Raw genomic sequence first — 26,824 nt, 5'->3', positions numbered from 1 at the left:
AGTAGTTTTTCGCAGCTTACACAGATGTCTTACAAGTTAAATGTGGGACATCTTTACTACTGCGGAAAAAGCAAGATATGATACCTTTTCCTCGATTCTCTTCTGTTTAAGAGCCGTCAGCTTCTGGTGTAATTTCTGTTCCTGTCGTTTTCTGTCTTTTGCAAGTTTATTATCCACAACCTCTACTTCTTTTCTGAAGCGTTCAAGGTAGGCGGCGGCATCTTCCGAGCTAAGATTGGATGATCTGATGATGTGATAATTACATGACGGGATTAAAAACAAATTGGGCTGAAGAAGTGTAACAACCAATCCTGTGGCAGCTATATTCCCCTCATCACTTACTAAGGGCGCTTATCATTTGCCAGAACTGGCCGCCAGACCGGTATATTCGAGAACAGAATTCCGTTGTTAGTAAGAATTTGTCCTGTCAAATCAGTCAATACATAAATATTATACATTGTTATGGTGGATTTGTAGAAAAATCGCGCGGAAAAAGTCCCATTTTACTTTCAAAACTACCAGCCAGTTCTGTCAAATGGAAAGCGCCCTAAAACATTAATCCCGCGTTTTCGGCGGTCCCTAAAACAGAGCGATTCGAAAAGGCTCTCCGGCCCAGAGGGGATCTAGTGGATACTTACGAAAACGCCGTTTTCCTGTTTTAGTTCGGACGGCGAAAACAATGCTTTTCAAAAACGCTACAATCTCGTACCTCGAGTCTTCGTTCTTAACTGCTCAAACTTGACGAAACGAGCGACTCTCGAAAATTCCTTTGCGGAATGATTGATTTTAAAAGCAATAAGAATGGCCGGAAGTAAATCACCGAGAAGTTCTTCGACTCGCAATTTTAAAAGCTAGGCATGAAGTCCGATAATTTTCGGACTTCAAATCAGAACTTCCCAGGGTCGCTTGTTTCCCGACCGCTGGTCAAGGGGTACGAAGAGTCCTCGTACGAGGTTGAAAACGCTGAAGTCAAGCAAGTTCTCCGCGCATGCTCGATCCGCATATTGCCTTTTTTTGTATCGTCTACCGCGTTTTAGTGTGGAAAGCAAAAACGAGTCGAAAACAAGTGTTGACGAAACACTTTTGATGTGTTTTCGATACCAAGAGTACGTCTTTCGAACAAAAACAAATAAGTCAGGGGCATGGCCATAAAATATTCCAATAGCGATCTTTACAGTGACACATTTTGTATGAAACCAAAGTTTGAGTTTTCACACTGGCATTCGCTTAAATGTATTTTACATAAAATGGACAAGCCATCAACGAAACAAATATAACGTTCAGCATTACCTGACAAGATTCTCCAGTGCTTCAGCATGGTTTTCTTCTAACTTTCCTAAATCTTTCTTTTTGCGTTCTTCTTCTTCTTGCTGTTGGAAGGCATTGCAAGTAAAAGAGAATTAAAATAATTAAAAAAAAATAAGGATTAAAACAAAGCACTATTCGTCGGCTTAGGTAGATAACCAACGGATCTGGACAATTTCAAAGTCACTCACGACTGGCTTTGGCTTTGCTCCAGTTTGGTCAAAATAAACAGCACCTTTGCTCTGAACTAGTAAGGTTCGGAATTGTTTTGAATTTTCGTTTTTCATTAACGGAAGTGTTCTTGCATGTAGATCTCCCCGATCAAGATAAATTTCTCCAAAATCAAATTTAGTCTGGCAAACATCCCGGGGGAGCAAGGTGCTCGTCGTTACTGATTAAACCCCTAAAGGAAACCAACCTGGTCGTGGGTCAAGAATTTTTTGACACCCAAATGATACTATTTTTCATCGCAGATCGGTTTAGACCGCCAGTATGACTAGACGGCATTTTCTATTTAGACCTTCAAGTGCAACCCTAAACGAGACCCCAGCGGCAAAAAATATTGAAGTTCTGTCTTGAACACCCTAGGTGAGATTAAAATCCGTAATTTACACCCCTAAGCAAGACGATGAGCTTCCCCGTCCCTTTCATAATAAAGGAGTCCCCGCGGGGACTTTCATATGTCGTGGGGGACATAAAGATACTACTTTTTTCGAGCTACCTTGAACGGCCAACTTTTTCCCGCGTTGTTTGACGCGTAAAACATTCAAGTTTGTCTAGTTTCGCCTGTGTTTAAAACTTTTGCGTCGTCTTTTTATCTTTCTTCAATTAATGTAGACAGCAAAGGGCGGCTTTAGGTTAAATGCTGCAACAGCGATGTTAGGTTTATTTATTTTTGATATTTTGGGGGATATTTTTACGTTAAGCTACGTCAAATGGGTTACTTGTAAAACACGACAGTTTGTCAGACAAACTTGAGTGTTGTACATGTGAGGAAACGCAGAAAAAAGTAAGTTGTTAACGGTAGCTAGAAAATATTAGTAAAATGATAGCATCTGTGCTTTATTGTAACTGTGGTAAATATGAGAGAAGCATGTTGAATACTGAACAACAAATTTGCTGTTCAAAACGATCCAACACCCTTGAACTGATTTAATGCCAGAAATTATTCAGATAAGTTTGATTACTCACTTTTTGTCTTGCCAGTGCCCGTCTCTCGGCCAGTCTCATCTCTAGTGCCATGACTCGCCTGGCTCGTTCCTCATCAGTCGCCTTGTCAATGGCAGCCATGTTGGACAGATGGTTCTTCATGATGGCGTTCGCTTGTTCTTCGTTTAATTTCGCGTCCTTGATCAAGTTCTGTATCAGTTTGTTTTGAGATTCCTTCAACGCGAAGCGCTTGCTGATCGATACTTCCTATAACGGCACAAAAAAAACAATGTCTTACCTTATCCAACCGTTTTTCCCTCTTACAGTGAAACCTTAAACAAAGTTGTTCTAACTTTTTAGTAGGTGTTACCATTCAAATAAAAATAGGTCACCAAGGGTGACATGAGTCTAATGCCGTATGGCATAGTGATACAGATTGCGCGGTTTTCGTAAGCCGGTTAAAATTGGTTAGAGGTTTGTGTTCGGGAGTTTAATTTAAAATGCTTATAGCAAGCTAGGGGCATCGTGGATTATAATGGATGAAAACGAAACAGTCATAAATGTTATATGCTTCACAAAATTTAAAGTATGAACAGGAGTTAATGTTACTTCTTCCGTATTGTCCGTAAAAGCAGAAACGATTAAACATTTGGACAAGATTGCGTGACGATTTACAAAAAGCATGTTCATTACAACAAGGGTTGAAGAACTTCACATCGTTTTCTTTCAGATTTTTCACCATTTTGATGATGACTCTTGAAACAGATTTTGCAATAAAAGCACTTGAAATAGTGACTGTTACTCCATTGTACTGTAAGCACTTAGTGACAGATTTTCCTAAAAACGGGTGTAAATGCTCACGTCAATATAATGATGACCTTTTGAACGCTGGAAACTAGGCAATTATTATCGAGCTACCATACACAGGAGCGAAGACTGTTTATCATGATGTACAAATTTCGCGAATCATCACTTCCATATCAATGTAACCATTTTATGATTTTTCTAGCTTTAAGAAGAACTTAAGATCTCTGAGAGTCGTAAAAGCATGAAATTCGATTTCAGTGTATGGCAAAGGCCGGGACAGTGTAATACTGCAAAGCGGCCAAACAAACGCATTTTGATTTAGTCGCGTAACTTGATTTACATTTATCCATGTACATCTTTTATTTTTTGAAGGTTTTTGTTTGCACTGTAAAGAAAAAAATTGGTCAAAATTCGAATGACTTAAATACAAAATACGAGGTAAAGTTTTCTATTTTTTAAAACAAAATAAATATTTGGTCGCATTGTGTAAATAAACGCGAGTCGCCGTCGAAATATTTTTTCTCAAAGACGTCTTGCTTTTTAAGCAAGACGAAAACACAAGTGCTTAACCGAACTGAAAACGAAGATTTATTTTCACAAAAAGCTTACAAATGTCTTAACTGGAAAATTATTACGTCCTGTTCAAGTGTTGAATAATCGTGACTTGAGAAAGAACTTTTAATTATGCGTGGGAACACGTGTCGCTGATTGGCTGTTTTTAATTGAAACTAATCGTGCGTGTCCGTACGGAGTCCGTTCTTGCAGCTGATCATTGTTTTCTACATTACAGCGAACGATTATCGATCCCGAACCATTCCCTTGGGATTGCTAACAGCTTTTTTCATATAACAAAGAGTCTAATGCGCATGCGCAAAGCGCACGCAAGCATTAGACTCAAAAACTATGTAGCATTCCTTTCATCTGGTATTGTTTATTGCGCTGTACAAGGTGGTTCTTTCTTCTACGTCTGTGGAAGAAATCTTAGTGTGTGACCTTTCAAATGAAAGTCATTTAGTCATGTGGTATTGTTTATTATGCTGTAGAAGGTTGTTACAACTTCTAAGACTGTGGATAAAACCCTAGTGTGTGACCATTCAAATGAAAGCCATTGAGCACTTCTTTAATCTAGTACTGCTTTTTACGCTGTACAAAGTAGTTTCTAATTTTCTTGTCTGTGAATGAAACCCTAGTGTGTGATCGTGTAAATAAAAGCTATTGAGCACTACTTTAGGTGCCATGTGTTTATTATGAAGTCCGAGGATGAAATCCTAGTGTGTGACAGTTCAAATAAAAGCTACACCGCAGCGCTTTTATGTAGAACTGTTTGCTTGTTCCAATTTTTGACCTCCTTGCAAAAGTAAATTAAAAGCTTGTTACCTTTCTTAGTTTTTCCATCTCCACGTCTTGCTCCAGCTTCAGATTCTGTTTCAGCTCCTGTTCTTGGGCATCCTGTCTCCTCTTCAGAAGCTCAAGGATGTTTTTCTTCTCTCGCTGAAAAGAAAATAACCCGCGTTCGTTCGTTTGTTCATTCATTGATCTAATCGATTGTTCGTTCCTTTGTCCGTTCTTTCGGTCAGTCGGTCGGTTAGTCGGGAGGGCGGTCAGTCGCTCTTTCGTTCGTTTGTTCGCTTTTTCGTTTATTCGGTCTTTCGTTTTTTTCGTTTGGTCAGTCGGTCGTTCTTTCGTTGTTTCGTTCGTTCGTTCTTTTGTTCGCTTCCTTATCGTTCTTTCGTTCGTTCGCTCATTCGTTCGTTCAAAAATTTGTTTGTTCGTTCTATCTTTTGTGCGTTCGTCTTTCGTTCGTGCGCTCGTTTACGAGTTCGCTCGTTCGTTCGTTTATTCTTCCGTTCGTTTATTCATTCAGACAGATCAAAAGAGCGATTAGCCTCCCATGCAGTCGTTAACACGATCGCCCCTAAGAACGACTGCGTAGGAGGCTAAAGAGCGATCGGCGCGTGAATAAAACCACGGAATGATATTCCTCAGTTCGCCTCCCTCGTTTTGTCCCATTAGAAAACATCTCCACAGACTTAAACAATAGTAACTACCGAGAGTATAAATCTTCACCTCATTCACAAGCCCTTTGATTTTGTTCTCTGTTTCTTCTCGTTCTTTCCTTTGCTCTCGATGCAAGTCATCTAAACGACCCTATGAAACAACAACAACAACCTGCTGTTAGGAATTGGCACGAGGAAGACTGATCAAAGCACTCATGAAAAAAAATGCAACAGTCGTTGTTTACCTTTCCATCTTTTCGCAATCTATTTCTGAGCTCAGCAGATTTGCGTTTATATTCCGCCGCCATCTTGAATGCCACCGCGCCGATTGCTTGCTTGATTTCTAAGCCAAACTGCAAAGAAAATCAGAAATACTAGATAAGCTCTTAATCTATATTCGTACAAGACGTTATTTAAGGACGGTGCCTACTAATAACAAAGTATTTTTGCCCGGCCGAAGACTATGCAAGAAATGTAGATGTTACCAAGGGCTACTGAAATTCAAAAAGAAAATTGGGGTTAGCCACGCAAATTTTCGAGATAATTAGGTTTGAAATCTGGAAAAAAGTGCTGACGTGGCATTTTGAAATAAAGTAAAACTAAATACAATTCCCTTGCAAATTCAATTTGAAATTGGTTTTTCATGAACAAAATCAACATTAAATATAACAATCTTTACAATAACTAACAAATAATGTCTTCGGAACTGCGTGATCCACGTTTTTATTAACAAAATAATTGGGTTTTAGCCATTTTTGACTCTAGCAGCTCTCACTTGCACGGCCAGAAAATCGGCCTAAATTTTTTTTTCATTTAATGAAAAATTAAACATGTGCTCTATAGACTTACCACTTACATTTTATAAAATAAAAATTAGGGGTCACCACGCGTTTTTAAAAGTTATACCAGTTGTTTTCAGGTTCTATGAAATCGCTTTTGGGGTCTGTTACATTTTTCCTATCCCCTCCCTAGCGAGTTGAATATTTGCATCTCGCGCGTGCACTACGCCATTTGTCACGGTTAGCAGTTTGCGGGTAACGTTTTAGCGCTTAGCGATTTGTTTTTAACTGTTAATGTGAGCCATTTTCAGTGGTTAGCGGTCAATGGTTACTGATATGTTGCTTTTTCGCTGTTCCTGGCTTAGGATATGTCCATAAACTGGATTTCGTCGCAGAGAAAACTTTCTTGATTTTTAGTCGCGCGCTTGTTCGCGTAGTTGAATTCGTCATTTTGAGCGAGCAAATTAATTAAAAGCGCGCGCGCCCAGTGTGATCGATGCATTGCGTGATGCGCAGAACAAGTGCGCAGTAGCAATAGGAGGCACCGTCCTTAAGAGATGTAATTATTCCTACTTGTAACTCAGTTTTAATCTTCGTAATAGAAAGATTAAGTAGTTGGTTCCTCTTTTAGAAATTAATCGACGTGCAAAGTCGGAACAATTCATAAAAATGCTTGTCCCTCTGAAGAGCTCCTCATGCGGCAGAAAAATTGCACTGTTCAGTTTCGTCCCAGAGGCGTTGCACTTAAGCCCTTGTACTACTATCTTGGCTCCACGTGTGCGCACCTCGTTTTCTATTGGCTCGTGCGTGCGTGCCCGCGCGTGTCGTTTTCTCTCAGCTAAACGCACGCATTGTATCGCTGCGTGCTTTTGCTGTTTTTTAACCTAAAATGTCTCCTCTTATCTTTCTTATTTCTGGTATAAAATTTACTAATTAAAAAAGCAGTTTTCCGACCTTCTGGTCTGCAGACTTACTCTGCTTTCATGTTCAGAGGAGATTTCTCTCTTCACTCGCAGTTTTCTGGCCAGCAACTTCAGCGCTTTGATGAACATGTTCTGTCTCTGAGTTTCTAGGTCCACATCTAGGGCTGCAGTGGATTGTACATCAAGGCTGAGAAGAAAACACCGAATAAACAATGTTGCTACAGCTAGAAAGGTATCTTAATCTATCCCCTAAGCGCTGCTTTAACTCTTCGGAAGACACCAATGAACTTTAGAAAACAGTTCCCCAGATTCTGCTTCTTGACAGAATAATCTCTTATATTTACCTTGGTAAACTTATTCATAGGTTTCCTTCGATATGATGTAATTGCAAACGATGACTTGAAATATCTTTAAAAAGGGCCCTTACCATACTTAAAATTATTATTCAACCCACTTCATGAAGTACAAGTGAAACGAGTACAAATATTTCACGATATTTGCACTGCACAAGACCGGTTTACCAGGTTTCGTTTTCCTCTTGACTGCGCGAACGATTTAGAAACGGTGGAAAGTCAACATCTTGGAAAAGAAATAATAATAAATCTCTAGAGTAAAGCATCCTTGTACAAAAGTACGGCAACATTGACAGCCACTTTACACTAAAATGTCCATCATTCGTGATAAATACCGCCATTAAAAATTGTCATTAATGTAAAGGAATAACCGTAGAAGAATGATGACAGTTGGCCTACATGTGTAGGTCTAAATGATTCAAATTAAACCCAAGCATCTCATTTCATTTTCGGCTTGGTCACTGCATAGCGCTAAAACCAGTAAATGCATATAAGCGTGATACTGCAGTCCTTTACCTGTTCAGCTCTTTCTCTGTTTGAGAGGCATTGTCCAGTGTCAAGATTGGAACAATACTTTCGTCTGTTTGAACAATACTGTGAAAATAGAAAAATACATATATATTAGTACTCATCTTGACAACTGCACAATTGAGCAGATAGCGGAGCAAAAAAAAAAAAATAAGAAAAACCCACCCATTGAAAAAACGAGAGTTTTTTCTTCGCTTTTGTACGATAACTTGTTTTACACCCATCTTTCGACAGCGCCTTTCGACGCTGTGCCTTTCGATGCTGTTTGAAATGAGCCAATCAAAACCGATGCATACAGGTGTTGGTTTCATGCAAATGAGCCCACAAGTTTAGAAGGTCATGATAGTGCGCTGTGATTGGTGGATTTCACTCCATCTTGTTTGTCAAGCACGTCAAGAGATGGATGTCAATAGAAAGCCGCTATGCACGCAACACTGAAAGCGGGTGTAAAAACGCTCTTGTTACAGGCACTCTTCCCGCTAGCTGAAGGAAACAAACCGTTCCTTTCACTAACGGTTCCCGCCTTTTTGTGCCAGTTTTTTTGCAAAATGTTTCATAATGTTGCAATTTTTTTCCCTATTTCTCCAAATTACGGCTACTGCTACTGCCATTATTCAATAGTAAAAATGGGAGTCACGTTATTGTTTTGAGTTATAAGCATTTAAAGCTAAAATTAATGGTGTTTTAAACGGCTTATACCGTTGTCATAGTCACTGGTGACGTCAATAAAATAACCACAATTGGTTTAAGGAGAAAAAACAAACCGTTCCTTTCACTAACGGTTCCCGCCTTTTTGTGCCAGTTTTATTGAAAAATGTTTCATAATGTTGCAATTTTTTCCCTATTTCTCCAAATTACGGCTACTGTAGGAATCCTGCTTCCAGCCCTCTCTCTGCTCCTGTCTGCCATGGCGCAACCAACCCCACCCCCCCCCCCCCCCACCCCATACTACCAGGTTCCCGCATCCCTCCCCGCACTGCTTACTTTGGTTTTTGTTTTCTAGACACCGGGCAGCTCACCTTGTCTCTTTGTGTGTTTCTACTGGTTTACTGTCTGGCAGTTCTTCGCCGTGATAAATGTACTGAGACCCTCCAGTCAGAACTGTCATGGTGGTGGTATTAGTAAAGCGCTAAGAAGAAAGCAAGGACAAAGAAAATAAACGACAGGCGATGCACTTTTTCGAAAAAGGCACCGCGTCTCATCAGAAGTAAAAATCGCCCTTTTTCAAGTTTAAACCAAGTTGAGAGCCAGTTAAACTTGCCAAGTTCAGTAAGTGTTACATGGTATCAAAAAATGCCCAATCACTTATATTTTAAGGTGGCTATGAAACCGCTCCGGGGAAATTTTTTTAACTTTGCAAAAAGTTGTACCTTACCATGCTGATCATTATTCAATAGTAAAAATGGGAGTCACGTTATTGTTTTGAGTTATCAGCATTTAAAGCTTAAATCAATGGTGTTTTAAACGGCTTATACCGTTGTCATAGTCACTGGTGACGTCAATAAAATAACCATGGGCATTTGATTGATATCATTTTTTTGTGGTAACTGATGTGCTGAAAATTGTTTTGTGCCTCCTAAACGGTTTCCTTCTATCAGAAAGTGATCTTTTTTACATCAGAAAAATAATTCACTGTCAAACTTAGAAAATCGTGAACACCTGAGACATTTCAGGAAAGTTGATTGTGTAGTGACCAATCACAAAAAAGTTTAGTCACACTGCCAAGCGAAACCAAAGCATTCTAAGTTAAGAACCGAGTACCACAATATTTCTATTTTATTACGAATGTTTTGTCGCCGTTCTGCAATGTGATTGGTGGTCGTTGTCTTTGTAGCCACTAGTCCCAGGACTTACCGTGTAGTACGGAGCCATCTTGCCCTTGTCGCAACACTTGATGACCACCAGTACCAAGATGGCGGCAATCACAGCACCGATCAACAAACCAAGAAGAACACCAAGAGCAAAATAACCAAACACTTTACGCTTCTGAAAAAAGAAAAAAGTAGCGCTATTACAATCAGCCTCCAATGCCTCAGAGCTTGTTTAAATGTATATTTAAACTGGTTACAACTCAAGGTGTTGTGAAAATTATGAGTGCTGTTTCATTTTTACGACTGAATTTATTCAGGAGTATTGTAGCTAGTCCAATGGCACTCGCATGGTTGGTCGTTCCATCATCTGTAAACTTCTCATTGCAACTCCGCTGACCAGCAGATATACTTGTAGAAATAGTGTAGCAAGGCGGCCGTATAAAGGCGGTCTTTTAAATTTAAAGGGGTTTACAAGAAAAACCAGAAGCAAAGAAACAAAATATGGCTGACAATTACGTGAAGAATTAAGTAATCGACCGCCAAAAAAGTGAACATTGAGAGCCAGTAATCTGCATTAATCGATCGATGACTTTCGTGTCTATCTTTCGAGCTAGCGTAGTACATGTAGTCGAATGTAGGAGCATTCGAAGACTAAATCGGGTTTCACATAAGCTTCATAAGCGATGGATCTATCTAGAAACCAGAGCATTGGCTAAAATCGAGTGCGTGGCTGCTTGTTCCCAAGAAAAGGAAAAGCTTTTCAGATGAAACAGCACAATATTACATTTATACCTGAATCAGTCTATTATATTTTTTTTTTTTACAGCATTATTACTTAACAGCCTACATGTAAATTATTCTGCAATGCATACCTACGGAGCGATATAATACACAAACCATTTTAGTGCTATGGGTTAAAAAAAGAAAAAAAAAGGAAAAAAGCAAATAACTCTCTCCTCTGGGACTCGAACTCGCGACCTTTCGATCAGCAGTCACATGCCTACCCGAGTCACATGATACGAAAATATCTTATATTAATGTAATCGACATTCCGCCGTTTATGTTGTCATGTGCATCAAGGGAATGTTTGAATCACCTTGCTGCTCATACATTTTCAAGGAATGAAAACTAAACTTTTAAACTTGGCAAAAAATTCAGTCGTGGCTCGAAGAGCTCTTTGATCTTTTGATTCATCAATTCCTTTGTTCCTGAGTTATCTTTGAGTGACTAGTCAACAAATCGAAGCCCAGTAAACTTTTGCTTGTATAAGAGGATGATGTAAATAAAATAAAGGATAGAACAAATAAATGCATTTTCATGGTATTCCGATATTCAGAGCAATGAAGAAGCAGACTGCATGTTTCAGAAAACGCTATGATTCGGTCTTTGCAGGGTTCGTTCGTACGTTCGTTCAGGCCAAAAATTCAAGGACTTTTTAAAGACTTTCCAGGACCCTTCTTAGAAATTTCAAGGAAATTTTAACCCAAATCAACGATTTGCCGTTGATGTGCTTGCCAAAGAGCTTCTCATTCTCTTTTAACGTTCAATAAAAAATCAAGGACTTTCAAGGACCGAAAACCAATTTCAAGTACTTTCAAGTACTTTCAAGGCCTTGAAATCGAGCTCCTCTAATTCAAGGGTTTTCAAGACGCGTACGAACCCTGTTTATACATCCGGACGTTTATACGTCCGGCGTATAAGGTGTAACATTAAAATCTGCTATTTTATTTTTTCACTGTTATTTTATCATCTGTTTATTTCCATCTGTTATTTCAAATTCTTCTTGAAAATGCAATTATTCGGATTATCCTACTTGAAACTATCAAAGTTATGATGAGTAGTTCAATTATTTTAGTTCACTTGTGACAAAAGGTAACAGTTAGAAGCCTACAATAATTGTAGGCACATTTTAGAGCCATCCGCGGAGACCCAGGGGCAGTTAGTGGGGGCGGGGGAAAGTCTATACGGGCGAAAAACAGAATCGGCGTTCTTGATTGTTCTTCGCCGATTTTTTTTTTTTTTTCACCCGTATAGAGTTTCCCCCGCCCCACTAACTGCCCCTGGGTCTCCGAGGGTGTTTTAGAGTCAAAATATAAGAAGAAAGTTCAGTGATCGCTGTCTATTTAATCACAGAATGCACGCCCCAAAGCATAATTTGAAACTCGTAAAAATCACATATTGAAATTGCTGAAAGAGGACAGTAGGATTGTTATTCACAATTGCAATCATCGCACTTAGTTTCTATCCCATCAAGCCTGATAATGTGTACTTATTGACTGAGTGGGAGGGACGGACGGGAAAATATTTGGCTTGAGGTCAGCACGTACGTGTAAGAGGTCTGTGCGTCCTGACCGAGAATCAACTGGTTCCAATTCTGGTTCCAATTCTGGCTTCGTCTAGAAGTCACGTGACCAGGCCCCGAGGTCACGTTTGAGGTTTTCAACGCATGTTTTCGACGACAAGAGGTAGGTTTTCACGTAAGTAATTTACATGAAGATTTTTTAGCCTGAAATATATGTTTGTGTCACGTGCAGATATTAAAATTATGTGGGGCAAGTCTTTTTCTAACAGTTTAGTTGTAATTTCGTGGAAAAGGACAAATATGAAGATTTTGTTGACGATTGCAAACCAACACTGCACATGTTTGTAAACTCAATATGGCGGCCGCTCCGAGTGAAAGCATGCCTTTGTAGCATTTAGCTTCTCTCGGTCGTCTGTCAGGCGTTTGCGTTCTACAAAAAGATTTTTCATTCGTATTGTTGTCTAACGTTGATTATTTTTGATATATGAGCGAGAATGTTTTCTTATAAGTCATGATTTTAAACTTTGAGAACAACATTGCTCCACCATTTCGTTGGAAGATATAGCTGAACGACTCAGTGAAGCGTTTTCCACTGATAAAAAGGAAATACAGCTTAAAGGGAGAGGATGCAAACTGACCTCGAATCTAAATCAAGAAATGTGCTAACAGCAAACCGCAAACTTCTAACGTCAAACTGCGGTTAGAGGTTCGCCGTAAACGTGGATCTAAAGGTCTCTAATGTCCCATCTTACCTTCGGTTCATCTACGTTGTCTCTCTGAAGGCAAGCAGTGCTGGTATCACTCGACACTCTGTACGTTGGACTGTTTAACTGTCAAATAAAACGAAATATTTAGAGCAGTACGGAGAAGTCTAAAAAAATAAATAGTTTGTAGCTTGCGTTGAAAACGAACTTGCATTGCGTCACATGTTGCGTCATTTGTCTGGTTTATACTCTCATCAACCATAAATCTTGACCAACGAGCGTAAGAGAATTCTGCATGTTATTGTAGAAAATTTATTCGCCTTTTCAGAAAAATCACTTTCCAGTAGATACATGTAGCGTTGTTTATTTTAGAGCGGTTTCACTTGAGTGTCGAAAGTAAATTGCGTTTGTATTACTACGCTTAGGGATTGGCTTAAAAATCTCCCGCCACTTTCTCAGCCAATCGAAACTTAAAACTAAAACCAATCGTGACTCGCTCGCGCACGTTTTCCCGCGCTTCATGTCAGCTAAGTGTATTTGCTTCGAGTTTTGATTGGTTCACAGGATTGTCTGTGTCCTTTGTGATTGGCCAGGGTAATTACTTTGGTTTTGGTTTTACGACACTCACTTGAGAACTGCTCTATTTAAAAATACGAATCCACTGGATAGTGATGAATCTAGTGGCTAAATTGAACAACAGGGGCCAATTTTTTCGACTTTTTTTGCTTGTTTACAAGCAAAAAGAAGAAGAATAGCGTTTACCTGGGCTAAAATCTGAACCGGAAGGGATTGCATTCTTGTTAACTCTCAAGGGACTGTTTTAATTTCTCAAGGGAATACTTTCCGCTGTGGGTGATCAAAGCGCGTGACTTGTAAAGTGTCACTCTATAGTTGTGCTTCAGCACTTCCGTTCTTGTAGAAAAAACGTGACTTGTCAAATTTACAAACATTACATAAGAATCAAAAACGTGAGTAGCCCAAATCTTATGTCACATAACCAATTAAGAATGTAAGAGGGTTCAGCGCTCGAAGGCAGCGAAGTTTAAAACGATTAAGCACGCAATTTTTACTAGTACAAGTCTTTAGGCGCTAATATTAATTTAACCTAAAATCACATAGCGAAAACAAAGACCGCTTGGACATGTCCAAGCTATTTAAAACTACCACTACGTCAGACCCATGTCACGCGATCTCTCGCTTATTTTCAGTTTGAATACTCTGCGCTCTGTTTGTGTGAAATATTTATTGTTGTGTTACTCAAGCGTTTGGCTCGGAGCGAGTACAAGTCGTACAATTTACCCGGAACGTGTTAAATATTGCAGAACAACGACTTATTTTCTGGATATCCCAATTTTTGTTTTGAGTTTACGGTATTTTGAGAATCGAAACGTTATCGAAACGTAAGTTGCAAGCTCAGCAAGAATGTGTCAAAGCACGGGATACACGTCATCGCGCCAGGGGAATTACCAAAAGCTTGTCGGAAGACGCTAAACGGAGAAACACAATGGGATAACCTTTATAGTCTACTCTTTATTTTGGCGTGATTTGGCTTTCTTTTAAATGAACTGGTTTGGGTTATTTTATTGAACATTCGGAACAAAATAAATATTTGCATGCGTAAGCAGGCATTTTTCCGGCTAGGCATGTGGTTTTAAAAAGCAAAAGATGACGTGGTAAAGGAAATTCATGTCACGTTCACTCCGTGACTAACGCAAACACGACTTGTGTGTTTCTCAAGTGACTGCTTTTCTAAAGATTTTACTGTGCGGCGCCGTGCCTTTAATTTAGCCAAAGCACTGAAAGAGGTCAGGAGGTCAAACATTACCCGCACGAACACACTAAAACGTTGCTAATAGTTAACCAAAGGGAACTCATTTCGTGACAATTGATTATTTCTGCTGAGTTGCACAATTTAGAATTGCAACATCATCTAGCAAAGCGCACTATTACTAAAAATAGATTTCGCCACATGATACCCCCCCCCCCCCCCCCCCCTGCGTGAGTCGGACAACAATTTTAGTTTTGGCAAAGGCTTTGTATGGAGGGGACGCATTCTTGACAAGAAAAAAAGGGCGAGAAAGGCACAATTTGAGGCCGAGATTCTCGAAAGGCTCGAAAAATGATAGATTTCAAATATTTTTGCTTTAGTAAGTGAAAAACAGATTGAAGGTATCCAAAAAATGGCCCAAAATTGAATTTATTAGTCGAAGATCCGGTAATGACACCTTGATTTCCACAGCAAAATTATTCAGGCTGCCGAGAAATTTAAGCGGCGGATAGCGAATTACTATCGAATTATATAATTGCGAAGGATAGCACTTGTATGTTTGCTTCATTTAGGCACCGAAAAGATCGTCGGTTGCAAGAAGTTCAGAATTCTTCCCGAATTTGACGGCACTGATCGCCGGCCATCCGATCTGTTTCGACACATGATAGATAGAGGGCGAAAATATTATGCTATTTAAACGCCTTTCTAATGGAATTGACGGTGGGTTTGATTTAAATAAAGCTATTATTTATCCCCATTACTATTACAGACTGCAGCTACAGCTGCCGAGCTCGAACAGTGTATATCTAGTATTTGCCGCGACAATTGTGTAACGAAATTGACCTCTTTAAATATTCGGGTCAGGCAAGGGGACCGATCGGACGAGCGTTTCTTTGTGTAATTTTGTGGTGGCATAAATCTGAGGTTAGCTCTGTTGTGTTGCAAAATGTGCCACTAAGAACAGTGTAAACGTTTTGCATTTCTCATAAAAATAAATGTTTTCTTTCAGCAAATCCCGGCAGCAAATCGGGCCTTTATAATCCATTCAATAACTGAGAGTAAAACATTTTACACATTTATTGAATAATCGCTCTGTTTGACAAACCTTTTGTTTCAAACCACGGTTTGAGCTTTCTACGTTGCACAGGTAAGGCTTTCCGAAGTCCGAGCCAATCTGGCCATGGTTTTGTGAAACAATCGCTAAATATGCCTCCAAAGTGCCCGCCAACCATACATTGCTCTTACAGAGCGGTTTGTTTGTCCGAATTTTGACTCACACCGGGGGTCAAATTCTGTGACGTCATTAGTGCGCTTCGCTAATTGCAACATCATTAAATGTGTTAAGTGATATTTATAAGTGTTTTTGTAGCCTGTTGTGAAATTACTTCCGGTGGAAGCAGTAAACGTTAAACGTTTCTTCCGTTCAGAAGTTAATGCATCGCCATTAGAAAAATAAACAGCAACTGTTTTGCTGGAAATGTAGTTGTTAGAAACGGGATGTGTAGCCGTAAGGTAAAGAATAACGAGGAGAAGCGGCTTTTGGTAATATCCAAACGAAAATTTACTTCTCAATGTGGGGTTAAGATTGCGTGACGAGACTAGGCATAAATAGATTGTGCTCGGCAACTTTTGAGCAACTTTTGGCTTTTTGAGCAACTTTTTGTAGTACCAGCAACCTAGGGCAACTTTTACTTTCCTTGGCAACTTTTGAGCAACAAATTGATTTAAAACCGATCCAAACCATAAAAGGTCGTTTCATTTCGAAGGATTTTATTAAAACTGGTTTTATTCGCTGCAACATAGAACCTGCCTCCGGCCATCTTGGTATTTGCTGAAGTGCGAGTCACTTATGACATCGCAATCAGATGAAATTTCAGACGAGGAAAATGGAAATAATTCAGACATTAACCCTATTGAGGTTGCCATAGACTCTGGGGCAAGTCTTAGTAAACCTGCAAGCGCTTCAATTTCTAGAAAACGCAAAATTCACGTCAAAACGACTCTAGGGAGCAAGCAACTTTTCTGAATTTTGGTGGCAACTTTTTGATATTTGAGCAACTTTAGAGCAACTTTTGGGTATATTGTGAAGCAACTTTTCCTAAATTTACTAGCACAATCTATTCATGCCTAGACGAGACAAAAGGTAACTCTGTCGTGCGTAACCTAACCTGCGATCAGGCGTTATTTTTCTGCATTAAGCCGAGTAGAAATCTTTCTAACTCGAAAGGAAACAACTATTTTGATTAAACATGTTAAAGGCAAACGTCAAAGTTTACCTTTTTTAACCAAGCCAAAGTATATGAGTCGCAAAGCACCCAGCCGTCGCGACTGACAAGTACAGCAATTACTCCGCGAAAATAAAAAAATGCTTGAACTGAAAGAGGTTTGAATTCTTCCATGATATGTTCGAACTGTTCGAACAACAATGCCCAGGATAAACCTTCTACTCATACTAACTTCATGCAAAAAAAGTCGATATCTCGAAGAGATCTTTGATTTTGTACCTGAACGCTCTTCCACGACACTTTAGCAGCGATACGCATCGTTGTCGGCTCCTGGAAGAACGAAATTAAAAAAAAAATCACAGCATATCAAAAGACAAATGTCACACTCAAAAGGAATGACGAACAAATTGTGATACAAACAAACAAAAGAGATTATACTGTTGTTATTAAACAAATAAACATTTCTAAGGAAATAAGTATGAAATGAGTCATTCTGTTAAAAAACTGTTACGTTGATGCATTTATTATTAATACGTAAGTGTTTTTATACTTGAGGACGTTCGCGCTAATTGTTTATGCGCATCCTACTGCACACGTTATTCATGTCACAACGCCATGCCACGCCATACTTTGAGCGCGCGCGCTGAGTAAAAAATTTATAGGGTGGGTTGCCGTTCCGCTAGCTTTGCTTGCTCTCTTAAATGGTCGGTGACCCCTACTTTTTTCTTAAAGGATTACTTTTGTTGATCAATATCTACGTTTTGCGAGAAAATGAAAAAAATCTATCGAGTGGAAGTTTGATTTTTTGTCACACTGACGGTTTGAGTTCCGCTTTTTGAGCTTTTCTTCTTGCCGTACGACAGTTTCAAATGCGTTATTCCAGGGTTCAGTTTCACAAAAAAGATGGCAAAACTAGGAATTATTTACGCAACAGACGCACTTCTACAAAATGTGACTAAGATCGTTAGTCTCCGTTTACTCATCTTCGATATTTTTAATTAACTATAAACCCTGTAAACCATGCTGAATTACGTGCGCCAATTTTTCAAAATCAAGGTAGTTTTCCACACGCTTTCTCTCTGAAACAAATTCGGTGACCCCAACTTTTTTTTGCATTTCTGACACAAGTAACTCATTATCTGACCGCAACAAAAAGAATTTAAAAAATCTATCGAGTAGAAAATTTTGGGGCGAACGTCCTCAAGTGTTTTATACCATGCCATAGAAAATACAGCCAATCAGAATTCAGGAAAGCCGTTGTATATTCGTCCGTATTCAACTCAGCCATCCCATCGTGTGCTGCGATCTTGCTCTCGACAAAATTTAGAAAGCGTATTTATTTATGGCATGGTATAAAATAAGTACACAACACTTTCTCGTGGTACACTTAGTCTATGGAATATCCCACGAGTCACTTGTATTTGCTTAAAGACTCGTGTGTACACCGAGAAAAAACAAGTGACTCGTGGGATATTCCATAGTATACCACTCGAAAGTGTTACCTGCATAGCTACAGTAGTATACCTTTCTTAAATATTTCTCGTCATTGTAATTGCTGCGGCGAATGCATTTAATTGAAACTAAACTAAACAAAGACGCAGTCAAGGGATGTCAAACGCGGATCAGTACTCACCTTCTCGTTGACTTTGAACTGGGCCACATAGATAAAAGATCTTGTCTCGCCAACTATAAGGAAAATAATATAAATAGTTCATTTGACTGCTGATGCTTAAGGGTGATACATGTAATTTATAGTGGTTAAAAAATTGAGGATTTGTACGGGAAAAAGTTGCTGGTGAGCAAGCCTTGCTCGCCACGGTTGGGGGGGGGTAAGATTCAAACCCCCCCCCCACCCCCGCTAGACAACGGTCCGGCTAATTGAAAATTAAAAACCTCTTCTGCCGTAATGATTCAATTTAGCGCCCTCCTTCCTATAAGCGCCCCCTTCCGAATAAGCGCTCCCCTTCGAATGTGTTTTTGTCAATAAGCGCCCCTATTCCAATAAGCGCCCCCATTATAATAAGCGCGCTATTCTTACAAGAGCCTCTATTCTAAAAAGCGCGCCTATCGTGGGTAACTGCTCCTATTGAAGTCATCAACGTGGAAAAGATAAACTCATGAACATTTACCGTACCGTACCTGTATATATTTACTGCTAAAATGGACAATTCTTTTAAAATTAACTGAACTTTCAACAATTTGTTACTGTTACAGTTTCTGTTTTTGTTAGTTCTTTTAATATTTATTTAAGTTTTGTTTTGAACATTTGGTTGTTTCTCAAAAAATTAAATAAGCGCCCTGCCCCGAAAAAGCGCCCTGTCTCGAGTAAGTGCCGTCCCTTGAGCTGCCAAAAGTAAATAAGCGCCCCGGGCGCTAAATCGATTCATTACGTATTGTCGTAAAAGTTCCATTTTGCAGTACACAAATGTGTTTTCCACACAGAGCCAGTCAAACTTACCAAGCAGACTTGGTGACGTAAAACGTACTCCAAAATGGTTCTTTTTAGGGTAGGTAACGAAGGCGCCTTTAGTTGAAACATCAGTATCGTAAAAATCCATTCCTTGGGTTGCATCCGTGACAGTCAAGTTACGAGCGTCATAAAGAGAACCATTAGCATGACTGACTGTCATGTTAAACAGCACAAGGGGAGAGTCCATATCTCCTTTGAGTATCTAAAAATAACAAACGAAGGTGCAATTGAGCAGTGCGTTTCACAAAACTTTTGACAAGCGGTTTGCGAAGTTTGTTTGAAACTTCCGAAGTTCGCCGCGAACTTGAGAATTTCATTTTGAAGTTGTCAATAAAATTGCGAACTTCGTAACGAAGTTGCGAATTTCACGTGCAGCTAAGTTCGCAAGATGAGACGTTCGAGTTGCTTTCAAGTACATCTTCTGTCTATTTTCGATTGAAATGCCACAATAGAAAGAAAATTAATTGTCAAAGACTGAAGTCCAAAACGAACGAAACTTCTCGGTGGTAAAAATACGTAAACAACTTACCTGGCGCATTCACACCTTCGACTGCAGTTCTCCGCTGGCTTAAGTTTCACAAATATTTCTTCGCTCTGCACTCTTACCTCAAATTGGGAGCTGTGATTCTTCCTTCAGCAAATCAACTTGATACATCAGCGAGTGTTTTGCATCGAAAGGTAAGCTTAGTTTCTTTGAAAACATCATATCGACTTGATCCGAAGTGAGACGTTTCAGCTGAAGTCTACTTGTAAAAAATACCGTTCACTGAGAGTAATTCAACAATTAGCTGCTATGTTTTTCGTTCTTTTTGCCCCTAAACACAGCAATACAATTTGGCAAGTCTGCCATTACAATCGAAAATAGACGGGAGACTTGGAACTGTCTCGTTGAAAGCAATTCGAACTTTGTCGCTCGTGAAATTTGCAACTTCGTTTGGAAGTTCGCAATTTGATTGACAACTACGTAATGAAATTCCCTAGTTCGCAGCGAACTTCGGAAATTTCAAACGAACTTCGCAAACCGTTTGTCAAAAGTTTTGTGAAACGCTCTGTAACATCAAAATAATCTGCTGTGTGCAAATGCTTTATGTAATTTTTACCACGGTCAGGAAAGCCTGCCTCTTCAAAACGACCGCTCGAATAACAACTATGTGTTGGGCCTTTTGCTGACGGCGTGTGCGTTGTAAGCAGGCGAGCCCCGTTCCTTCAGTGAGGTGTACATAAACATGTGCACTGTAGCAGTAATTTGGGGTTCCCGAGTTAGTAAGAGCAAGGCAAGAGAGCCAACAGCAAGACTAAAAAACTTTCCCTATTCTGGCACGAGGTTGTTGGGTGAAAGGTGGGTTTTGCTGCCCAGGTGTCACAGGTGTGCAAAATTCGTTTCTTGCTGTTGCTAAAAAAAAAAAATGTTTAATTAGCATCATCGAAAGCTAGTCAACATTGCTTCCATGGTGGCTAAACTGGGAAACATATGTTTTGCAAGCAAAATTTGTGTCTGGGAAGTAAAACTGTTTTTGACCTGATTCAGAAGCAGAAACACTTTTAATTCTTGTTCCCAGAAGTAAAATTTGTTTCTGGAACAAATGTTTCCAGCGTCCAGCATGACTAAACTGGGGAAAATTTCCCTTCGCAACAATGTTTCCTACTTTAGCCAGGTCTTTAAGAAAAGAATAAATCATTTACCTCAACAGTTTTAATAATTGATAGAAGCGGCTTCAGTAGTGGTCCAACAATAAGAAACTCCTTACTGGACGCATCTGACCCAGCATCAAACTTCAATATGGCATTTAAATGAAGGAGCCGTCCACTCAAGACCAACGGCTTGTTTGCAGTCCTAAACTTCAGAAAAATCTCAATAGTGTCATTGGGTCCAGAGCCCGGAAGATTCACAACGGAACCAAAGGCTACATTCAAAGACGCAAGGTTCACTTGTGTTATATTTGGTATTTGGGACAAAGTTAGGCCATTTCCATACCTAACGTAGCTATCGCTCAGAATGGGAGCAAGGGCATACACAATACCGACACTGCGTTTGATGCGTGATCTGTTCAAGAACAAACAAAGAACAACAAAGCAATGTTAATAACTGATCTGCATAATAACCAGTACTAGCCATGAAACAACTGCTCAGTAGCTTCCGTTTACACACTGGGGTTTCATCTAGACTTTAAAGTTAGAATCACCTTGTGTGGCATGCATGTACTACATGTAAACAGTACCAGATGAAAGTTCTGCTCAGTAGCTTCCGTTTGAATGGTTACACACGATCATGACTAATACACCACACGAGTACTACGAGCAACATACGGGTAACATACAAGTAACACACGAAACATACGGGCACATACGGGTAAATACAGGTAACATACAAGTAACATACGGATACATACGAGTAACATACGGATACATACGAGTAACATACAGATGCATACGAGTAACATACCAATACATACGTGTGTATACCAGTTCCTTTTTCATTTCCCTTTATTTTGTTTTATTTTTCATTTTTATCAGTATGCTCCCCCACCCCCCTTCCCGTCAACAAGGTTGCTTGACGAGCCCAAAGAACAAAACGCATTGAAGACGTATCAAGAATTTGAAATGTTATAAGGTCAATAGCTCAACTTCTTGAATTCACTTACATACGATCTTACCCGTAGCATACGAGTAACATAAGGACACATACGGGTGCATACCAGTTCCTATTTCATTTCACTTTATTTTATTTTATTTTTTTTATTTTTCATTTTTTTTGTTCCTTGTCCTTTGGTCTTGTCACGCAATCTTTTTTTGGAGGGGAGAGCGATGGAGAAACACGTTACATCTAATGACCAATGATTGATTTTTCGATTATTATTCGATTATTATACTCGTATGTTACCTGTATGTACCCGTAATTGCCCGTATGTTTTGTTTTGTTTACTTGTGTTGCATAAAATAAAAATGAAAAATAAAATAAAATGAAATGAAATAGGAACTGGCATGCATGTATCCGTATGTTACTCGTATGTATCCGTATGTTACTCGTATGTTACCTGTATGTAACCGTATGTTCCGTGTGTTACTCGTATGTTACCCGTATAATACTCGTGGTACTCGTGTGGTGTATTAGTCATGATCGTTACACACTGGGGTTTCATCAACAGACTTTTAAGTTAGAATCACCTTGTACAGCATAATTAACAGTACCACATGAAAGTACTGTTCAGTAGCTTTCATTTCAATGGTCGCACACTGGTTAAAATGTTAGACCACCCTGTGCAGTTTGATAAACAGTAACATCCAAAAGTCCTGCTCAGTGGCTTACAATCATGTATACAGTTGTATTTGAATGGTCAGACACTTTTATTTTATTGACAGTTTTAAACGTTACAACCACCTTGTATAGCATAATAAACAGTACCACATGAAAGTACTGCTCAATAGCTTTCATCCACGGACTTTTAAGCTAGAATCACCTTGCAAAGCATAATAAACAATACCACATGAAACTACTGTTCAAAAGTTTTCATTTGAATGGTCACACACTAGGGTTTTATCCACAGACTTAACGGTTACATGTAGAACCACCTTGTACAGTATAATAAACAGTACCACATGAAAGAATTGCTGGATAGCTTTCATTTGTCTGAATGGTCACAAAAGAACCATCATTTGCTCTCACCTCTTTCCAGCTGCTTTACTGCTAAGCTCTATCCCTGTGGCATCTCTCCGTCTGCGAGACAGATCAATAACATTGCCAGGCACAGTCGGCAAATCAATAACAACACTCAAGTTGGTTTTACACTCTGGGAGTTGTAAATGAAGCGTGAAATTAACAGGATCCCCTGCCTGTAACGTCTGAGCGTTCTGACTGGCCAGTATTGTGGTATTAATAGACTTGGTGGTGACATTAGCCTGTCTGTTCTCCTTGTAACTGGCAAAATTCTGAGGGTCATTGCCGACAGCTGTGCTATAGTACTCTACCGTTAACACTTGAGATATCAACTGCTTTGGGCTGAGGCGGTCTAGAAGATAGGATGCGTAGTTGCAGCGGATATTTTGCGATGGAGCTACAGTTAAAATCAGCAGTTTTGACTCTTTTCTGGTGGCATTGAACGTTGGAGACCCTCTGCTACATGTTACGTTGAGCCTGCCTGTATCAAGTGCCTCAAAGGTTACCACAATGGACAAGGAATGGGCTGTTATTGTTGAAGCGGTGTTTTTCAGAGTGAGGTCATACTCAACTCTGTCGCCACTATCAAATGATCCAGTGGGCCCATTAAAGGTGACAGTCACAAAGGGATCAGGGCGAAATGTGAGGAATGTACCCTGTGTGGAAAAAATAATACAGTTTATAAAAATTCTGGAACCAGGCAAAACAGCTGCAAGGTGGCAAATTAAAGGGCTACAAGCATGTAGCCTTCTGCGCACATTGCAGGCCTATGTAAAGTCTGCTTTCAAGCCTAGTGGAACATCAGCCCACAGCTTATCCCAGTTTCCATAGCATAAAGCAACTAGGAGTATTTCTTCTCCCACCTGGATTGGGATGTAGTCCATCGCAGGGTTACCCCAAGCATTAAATTCGCGGGCACCCATTTAAACACTAGTGGTTGGAGAGAGGCATTAAGAGAGAAAAGTGTCTTGCCCTAGAACACAACGCAGTGTTCTGGTGAGGCCTTAAACCCAGATGATGAGATTGCTCCATCTGGAGTCCAGGGGCCCATTTCTCGAAAGCCCTGAAAACTTTTCGGGCCCGTAAACCATTTTAAATTATCTAGCTGTATTTTAAAAACAGAGAAGTGTGAAGGCCTGAAACTTTGTATGAAGGAAACCTCTGTTCATATGAATAATATCATAGAATTAAAAAGCATTGTTTTCGGCGTGTGAAAACTTTTCGGGACCTTCGAGAAACGGGCCCAGCAGACTAACCATCTGTAGGCCACAATGCCTCCTATTGCAGGCCCACAATGGGTGTTAATTTCCTACAGTACATTTAGTAGCACCGCAATGCATGTGAAGGGCTACAACTGTTACAACATAGCCCTCTTTATATTTATTTACTGAAAATAACAGTTCAAGGTGTTGTTGACCACGCCCAATATCATGCTTTTCTAGAACAACTGTAAAATAACATATTTGTTTCATCTTTACATGTACGCCCAAATTAGTCCCAAATACAATAACTGGCAATTTAATTTAAAGACCTGATGACAATAAAATCATCAATCTAGTGGATAAATTTAATATCATCTTGACATAACACTAAAATTAAAAATTAAAAATAAAAGAATCAATGTTAAAAAAGTACATTGAACAATCTGCAGGGAAAATAATTAATTTACCTGAAGTCATGGCTTAACTCTATCAGTAACAATTCCACACATATATACACTGTACCTGATCAGAGTGATCTGTGTACTTTCTTCCCTCGCGAGGTGCCAGACTTGGTGGCAGTGTAACATAGGAAAGGTACACGGGAGACGATACATAAATACTTGGCAAAATATTGCTGACAGTTGTTGCCTTGTATTGGAAGGTTGCAGTCTGACCAAGGGCCAGGTCATTGGATATTTGGAAGACAAGTACCTTAGTGTTGGAATTATTGTACCTTTAAGAGAAAGCAAATGTATTAATTCCATGGAGTTGCCATAGAAACCGAGTCACCACTGCCACCTACTGTACACTAAACCTTTCGCCTACATGTACAAGTAAGTAAGTACATGTAAACAAAAAAGTAAGTAACGTCTTTATTTATAGAGGGTAGCACTTAATAGCGCTATAAAGCTAACAAACTCGTGGCCCTCCTATTTACAAGTATTAAAAAATCTAAGACATTAAAAAACCAAAGTCCAATTAATTTTCAATGAAAAACACTTACAGTTAACTGGTAATTAAAAGCATTTATCAGTGACATGGTCAGTTCAAAATGGCGTCAAAAATCGTTACACTGGCAATGCCCAAAGTGGCCAAAGACACCCTTTTTTGACCTTTTGAGGCTAATAACTAGATGAAAGCTTTTTTAAAATTATCATAACTATTTTTGTCTAATCAACATTGTTGCCATGACAACAAATTTTGACATCAAAGTAACCTCAAATTGAACACTGGTAAAACCAATACAAATTTGTACTTATTCTTTAACACTATTCAAATTGGTGTGCAGTAGCTGCAGTATTACCTTAGGTTTCCACTAGGAGCCTGGTTCCCAGTCACCACTGTCAAAGCACCTCTGCTTGGGGAACCAGATTTTCGGACATTCTTGAAGTACTCATGAGGTACGGCTATTTCTAGGAGCACTCTAAAAGCAGGTGACGATGATGAAAAGGAATGATACAGCTGTACAGTGAAGGTGAGATCATGGTCTGGCTGCACATCAGAAGTCTGATCCACAGTCACCTTGGCCAAAAGGTGAGGCTCAATTATCTTAATGAGGAAAAAAAAAACAAGATCATGCATAGTTAGTCTTGATGAGTGACTTTCTCTAAGGATGGGGAGCATGAATGGAACTGAGTGGTCAGAGTGCTTGTCTCCTACCAATGTGGCCCAGGTTTGTTTCCGGCCCGGTGCCATACGTTGGTTGAATTTGTTGTTGGTTTTCTTCCTTGCTCTGACGGTTTTTCTCTGTGTTCCCCGGTTTTCCTCTCCCTTCTCAAAAACCATATTTCCGGCCAAAGTCTAATTAATTTTGACCTGGATAGAGGACCCGCATGAAAACCAGCTAGAGCTGATGTGGCTTCCTCTCTTAATAATTTTAGCAATTTATTATTTAATTTAAGATACACAAATATGTAAAAAAGTGTTTAAGCAGGAGTTAATTACAGTTGCCAAAATAATGATAAGTGCATTAGATTCTAGATTGAGAAGACTGGGTAAAACTTGACACTTGTACAGTAGATACATCTTCTGATTAGCTGAATTGAGTCGTTCCAAAAAACATCAAGCATACCTCCATAATAGGATGATTTTTTTTTTTTTGATTAAACACCTCACCTCTGGAAATTGGAGTTGCGGTGTGGCATCTAATAATTATTTCTGCGGGTTATAATTTTTGTGATTTTGACAGTTCTTTTATTTTTCATGGTCCACAAATAAAGATCATGTGACTTAATAAAATTACCATACAATTTTTTTAGCAAAAGTGAAAACTCTTTTTTTCCATACTGAAAAATATCAGTGGACATCGGTGAGTATCATCTTAACAGGTGGCAACAAAAATTATGTTGAGGCCTCAGTGAAAATGCCTCTTTTCAATTTATGTTTTATAAAATATCATTGTGCTAAAAACAAAAATGCTTGCAATAATTTAGGGGATAATGTATCAAGTGGTAAAAGTTATAAATGTACATGTAGTAATTCAATGACAGAGCAGTCATCTACACTGGAACAGGGCATTATTATATTGCTATAATAAAAGATTGACATGTGTTTTTGAAACATTATTCATTACCAATTGCAAAAAATTACATGTAATTAGTTCCCGCAAAATACAAAAAATGCCCACTCACAAAGTAAAACTCTGCAAAAATTAAAAAAAAAATTCATTCACGCAATTCCAACACGCAAATTAAACTCTGCAAAAATTAAGTTGCATATGGTGTCTTAAATTACTACCCCTTAAGAAAGAAGGGCCTTGACACCCTACTGCTCCCCTCCCCCCACCCCGGTCCCCTCCCCCTCCAATGACCTTCCTAAGGTGACTTGAGTGAGTATGGACAACAATA

The 26,824-nt window shown here is 39.3% G+C and overlaps 1 protein-coding gene across 2 annotated transcripts in view; it reads right to left on the bottom strand.

Moving 5' to 3' along the window:
• The window catches only part of LOC144642881 (uncharacterized), a 69,777-nt gene that overhangs the window by 38,121 nt on the left and 4,832 nt on the right, over positions 1 to 26,824 (bottom strand). For both annotated transcript variants that reach the window (XM_078501981.1, XM_078501980.1), the window contains exons 5-22: positions 25,282 to 25,526; positions 24,501 to 24,711; positions 22,786 to 23,432; positions 20,805 to 21,165; positions 19,110 to 19,323; positions 18,285 to 18,337; positions 16,931 to 16,981; positions 12,707 to 12,784; positions 9,696 to 9,827; positions 8,861 to 8,970; positions 7,830 to 7,907; positions 7,012 to 7,147; positions 5,504 to 5,611; positions 5,329 to 5,409; positions 4,639 to 4,752; positions 2,497 to 2,721; positions 1,291 to 1,370; positions 85 to 244 (exon numbers count right to left, since the gene is read on the bottom strand). In XM_078501981.1, the coding sequence (XP_078358107.1) occupies positions 85 to 244; positions 1,291 to 1,370; positions 2,497 to 2,721; positions 4,639 to 4,752; positions 5,329 to 5,409; positions 5,504 to 5,611; positions 7,012 to 7,147; positions 7,830 to 7,907; positions 8,861 to 8,970; positions 9,696 to 9,827; positions 12,707 to 12,784; positions 16,931 to 16,981; positions 18,285 to 18,337; positions 19,110 to 19,323; positions 20,805 to 21,165; positions 22,786 to 23,432; positions 24,501 to 24,711; positions 25,282 to 25,526 (3,084 nt within the window). The remainder of the gene's footprint in view (positions 1 to 84; positions 245 to 1,290; positions 1,371 to 2,496; positions 2,722 to 4,638; positions 4,753 to 5,328; positions 5,410 to 5,503; positions 5,612 to 7,011; positions 7,148 to 7,829; positions 7,908 to 8,860; positions 8,971 to 9,695; positions 9,828 to 12,706; positions 12,785 to 16,930; positions 16,982 to 18,284; positions 18,338 to 19,109; positions 19,324 to 20,804; positions 21,166 to 22,785; positions 23,433 to 24,500; positions 24,712 to 25,281; positions 25,527 to 26,824) is intronic.

The sequence above is a fragment of the Oculina patagonica genome, chromosome 2, assembly GCF_052425735.1.
Source record: "Oculina patagonica isolate OP01 chromosome 2, crgOcupat, whole genome shotgun sequence".
Classification (NCBI taxonomy): Eukaryota; Metazoa; Cnidaria; class Anthozoa; order Scleractinia; family Oculinidae; genus Oculina; species Oculina patagonica.
This window is presented reverse-complemented; position numbering and strand designations above follow the sequence as displayed.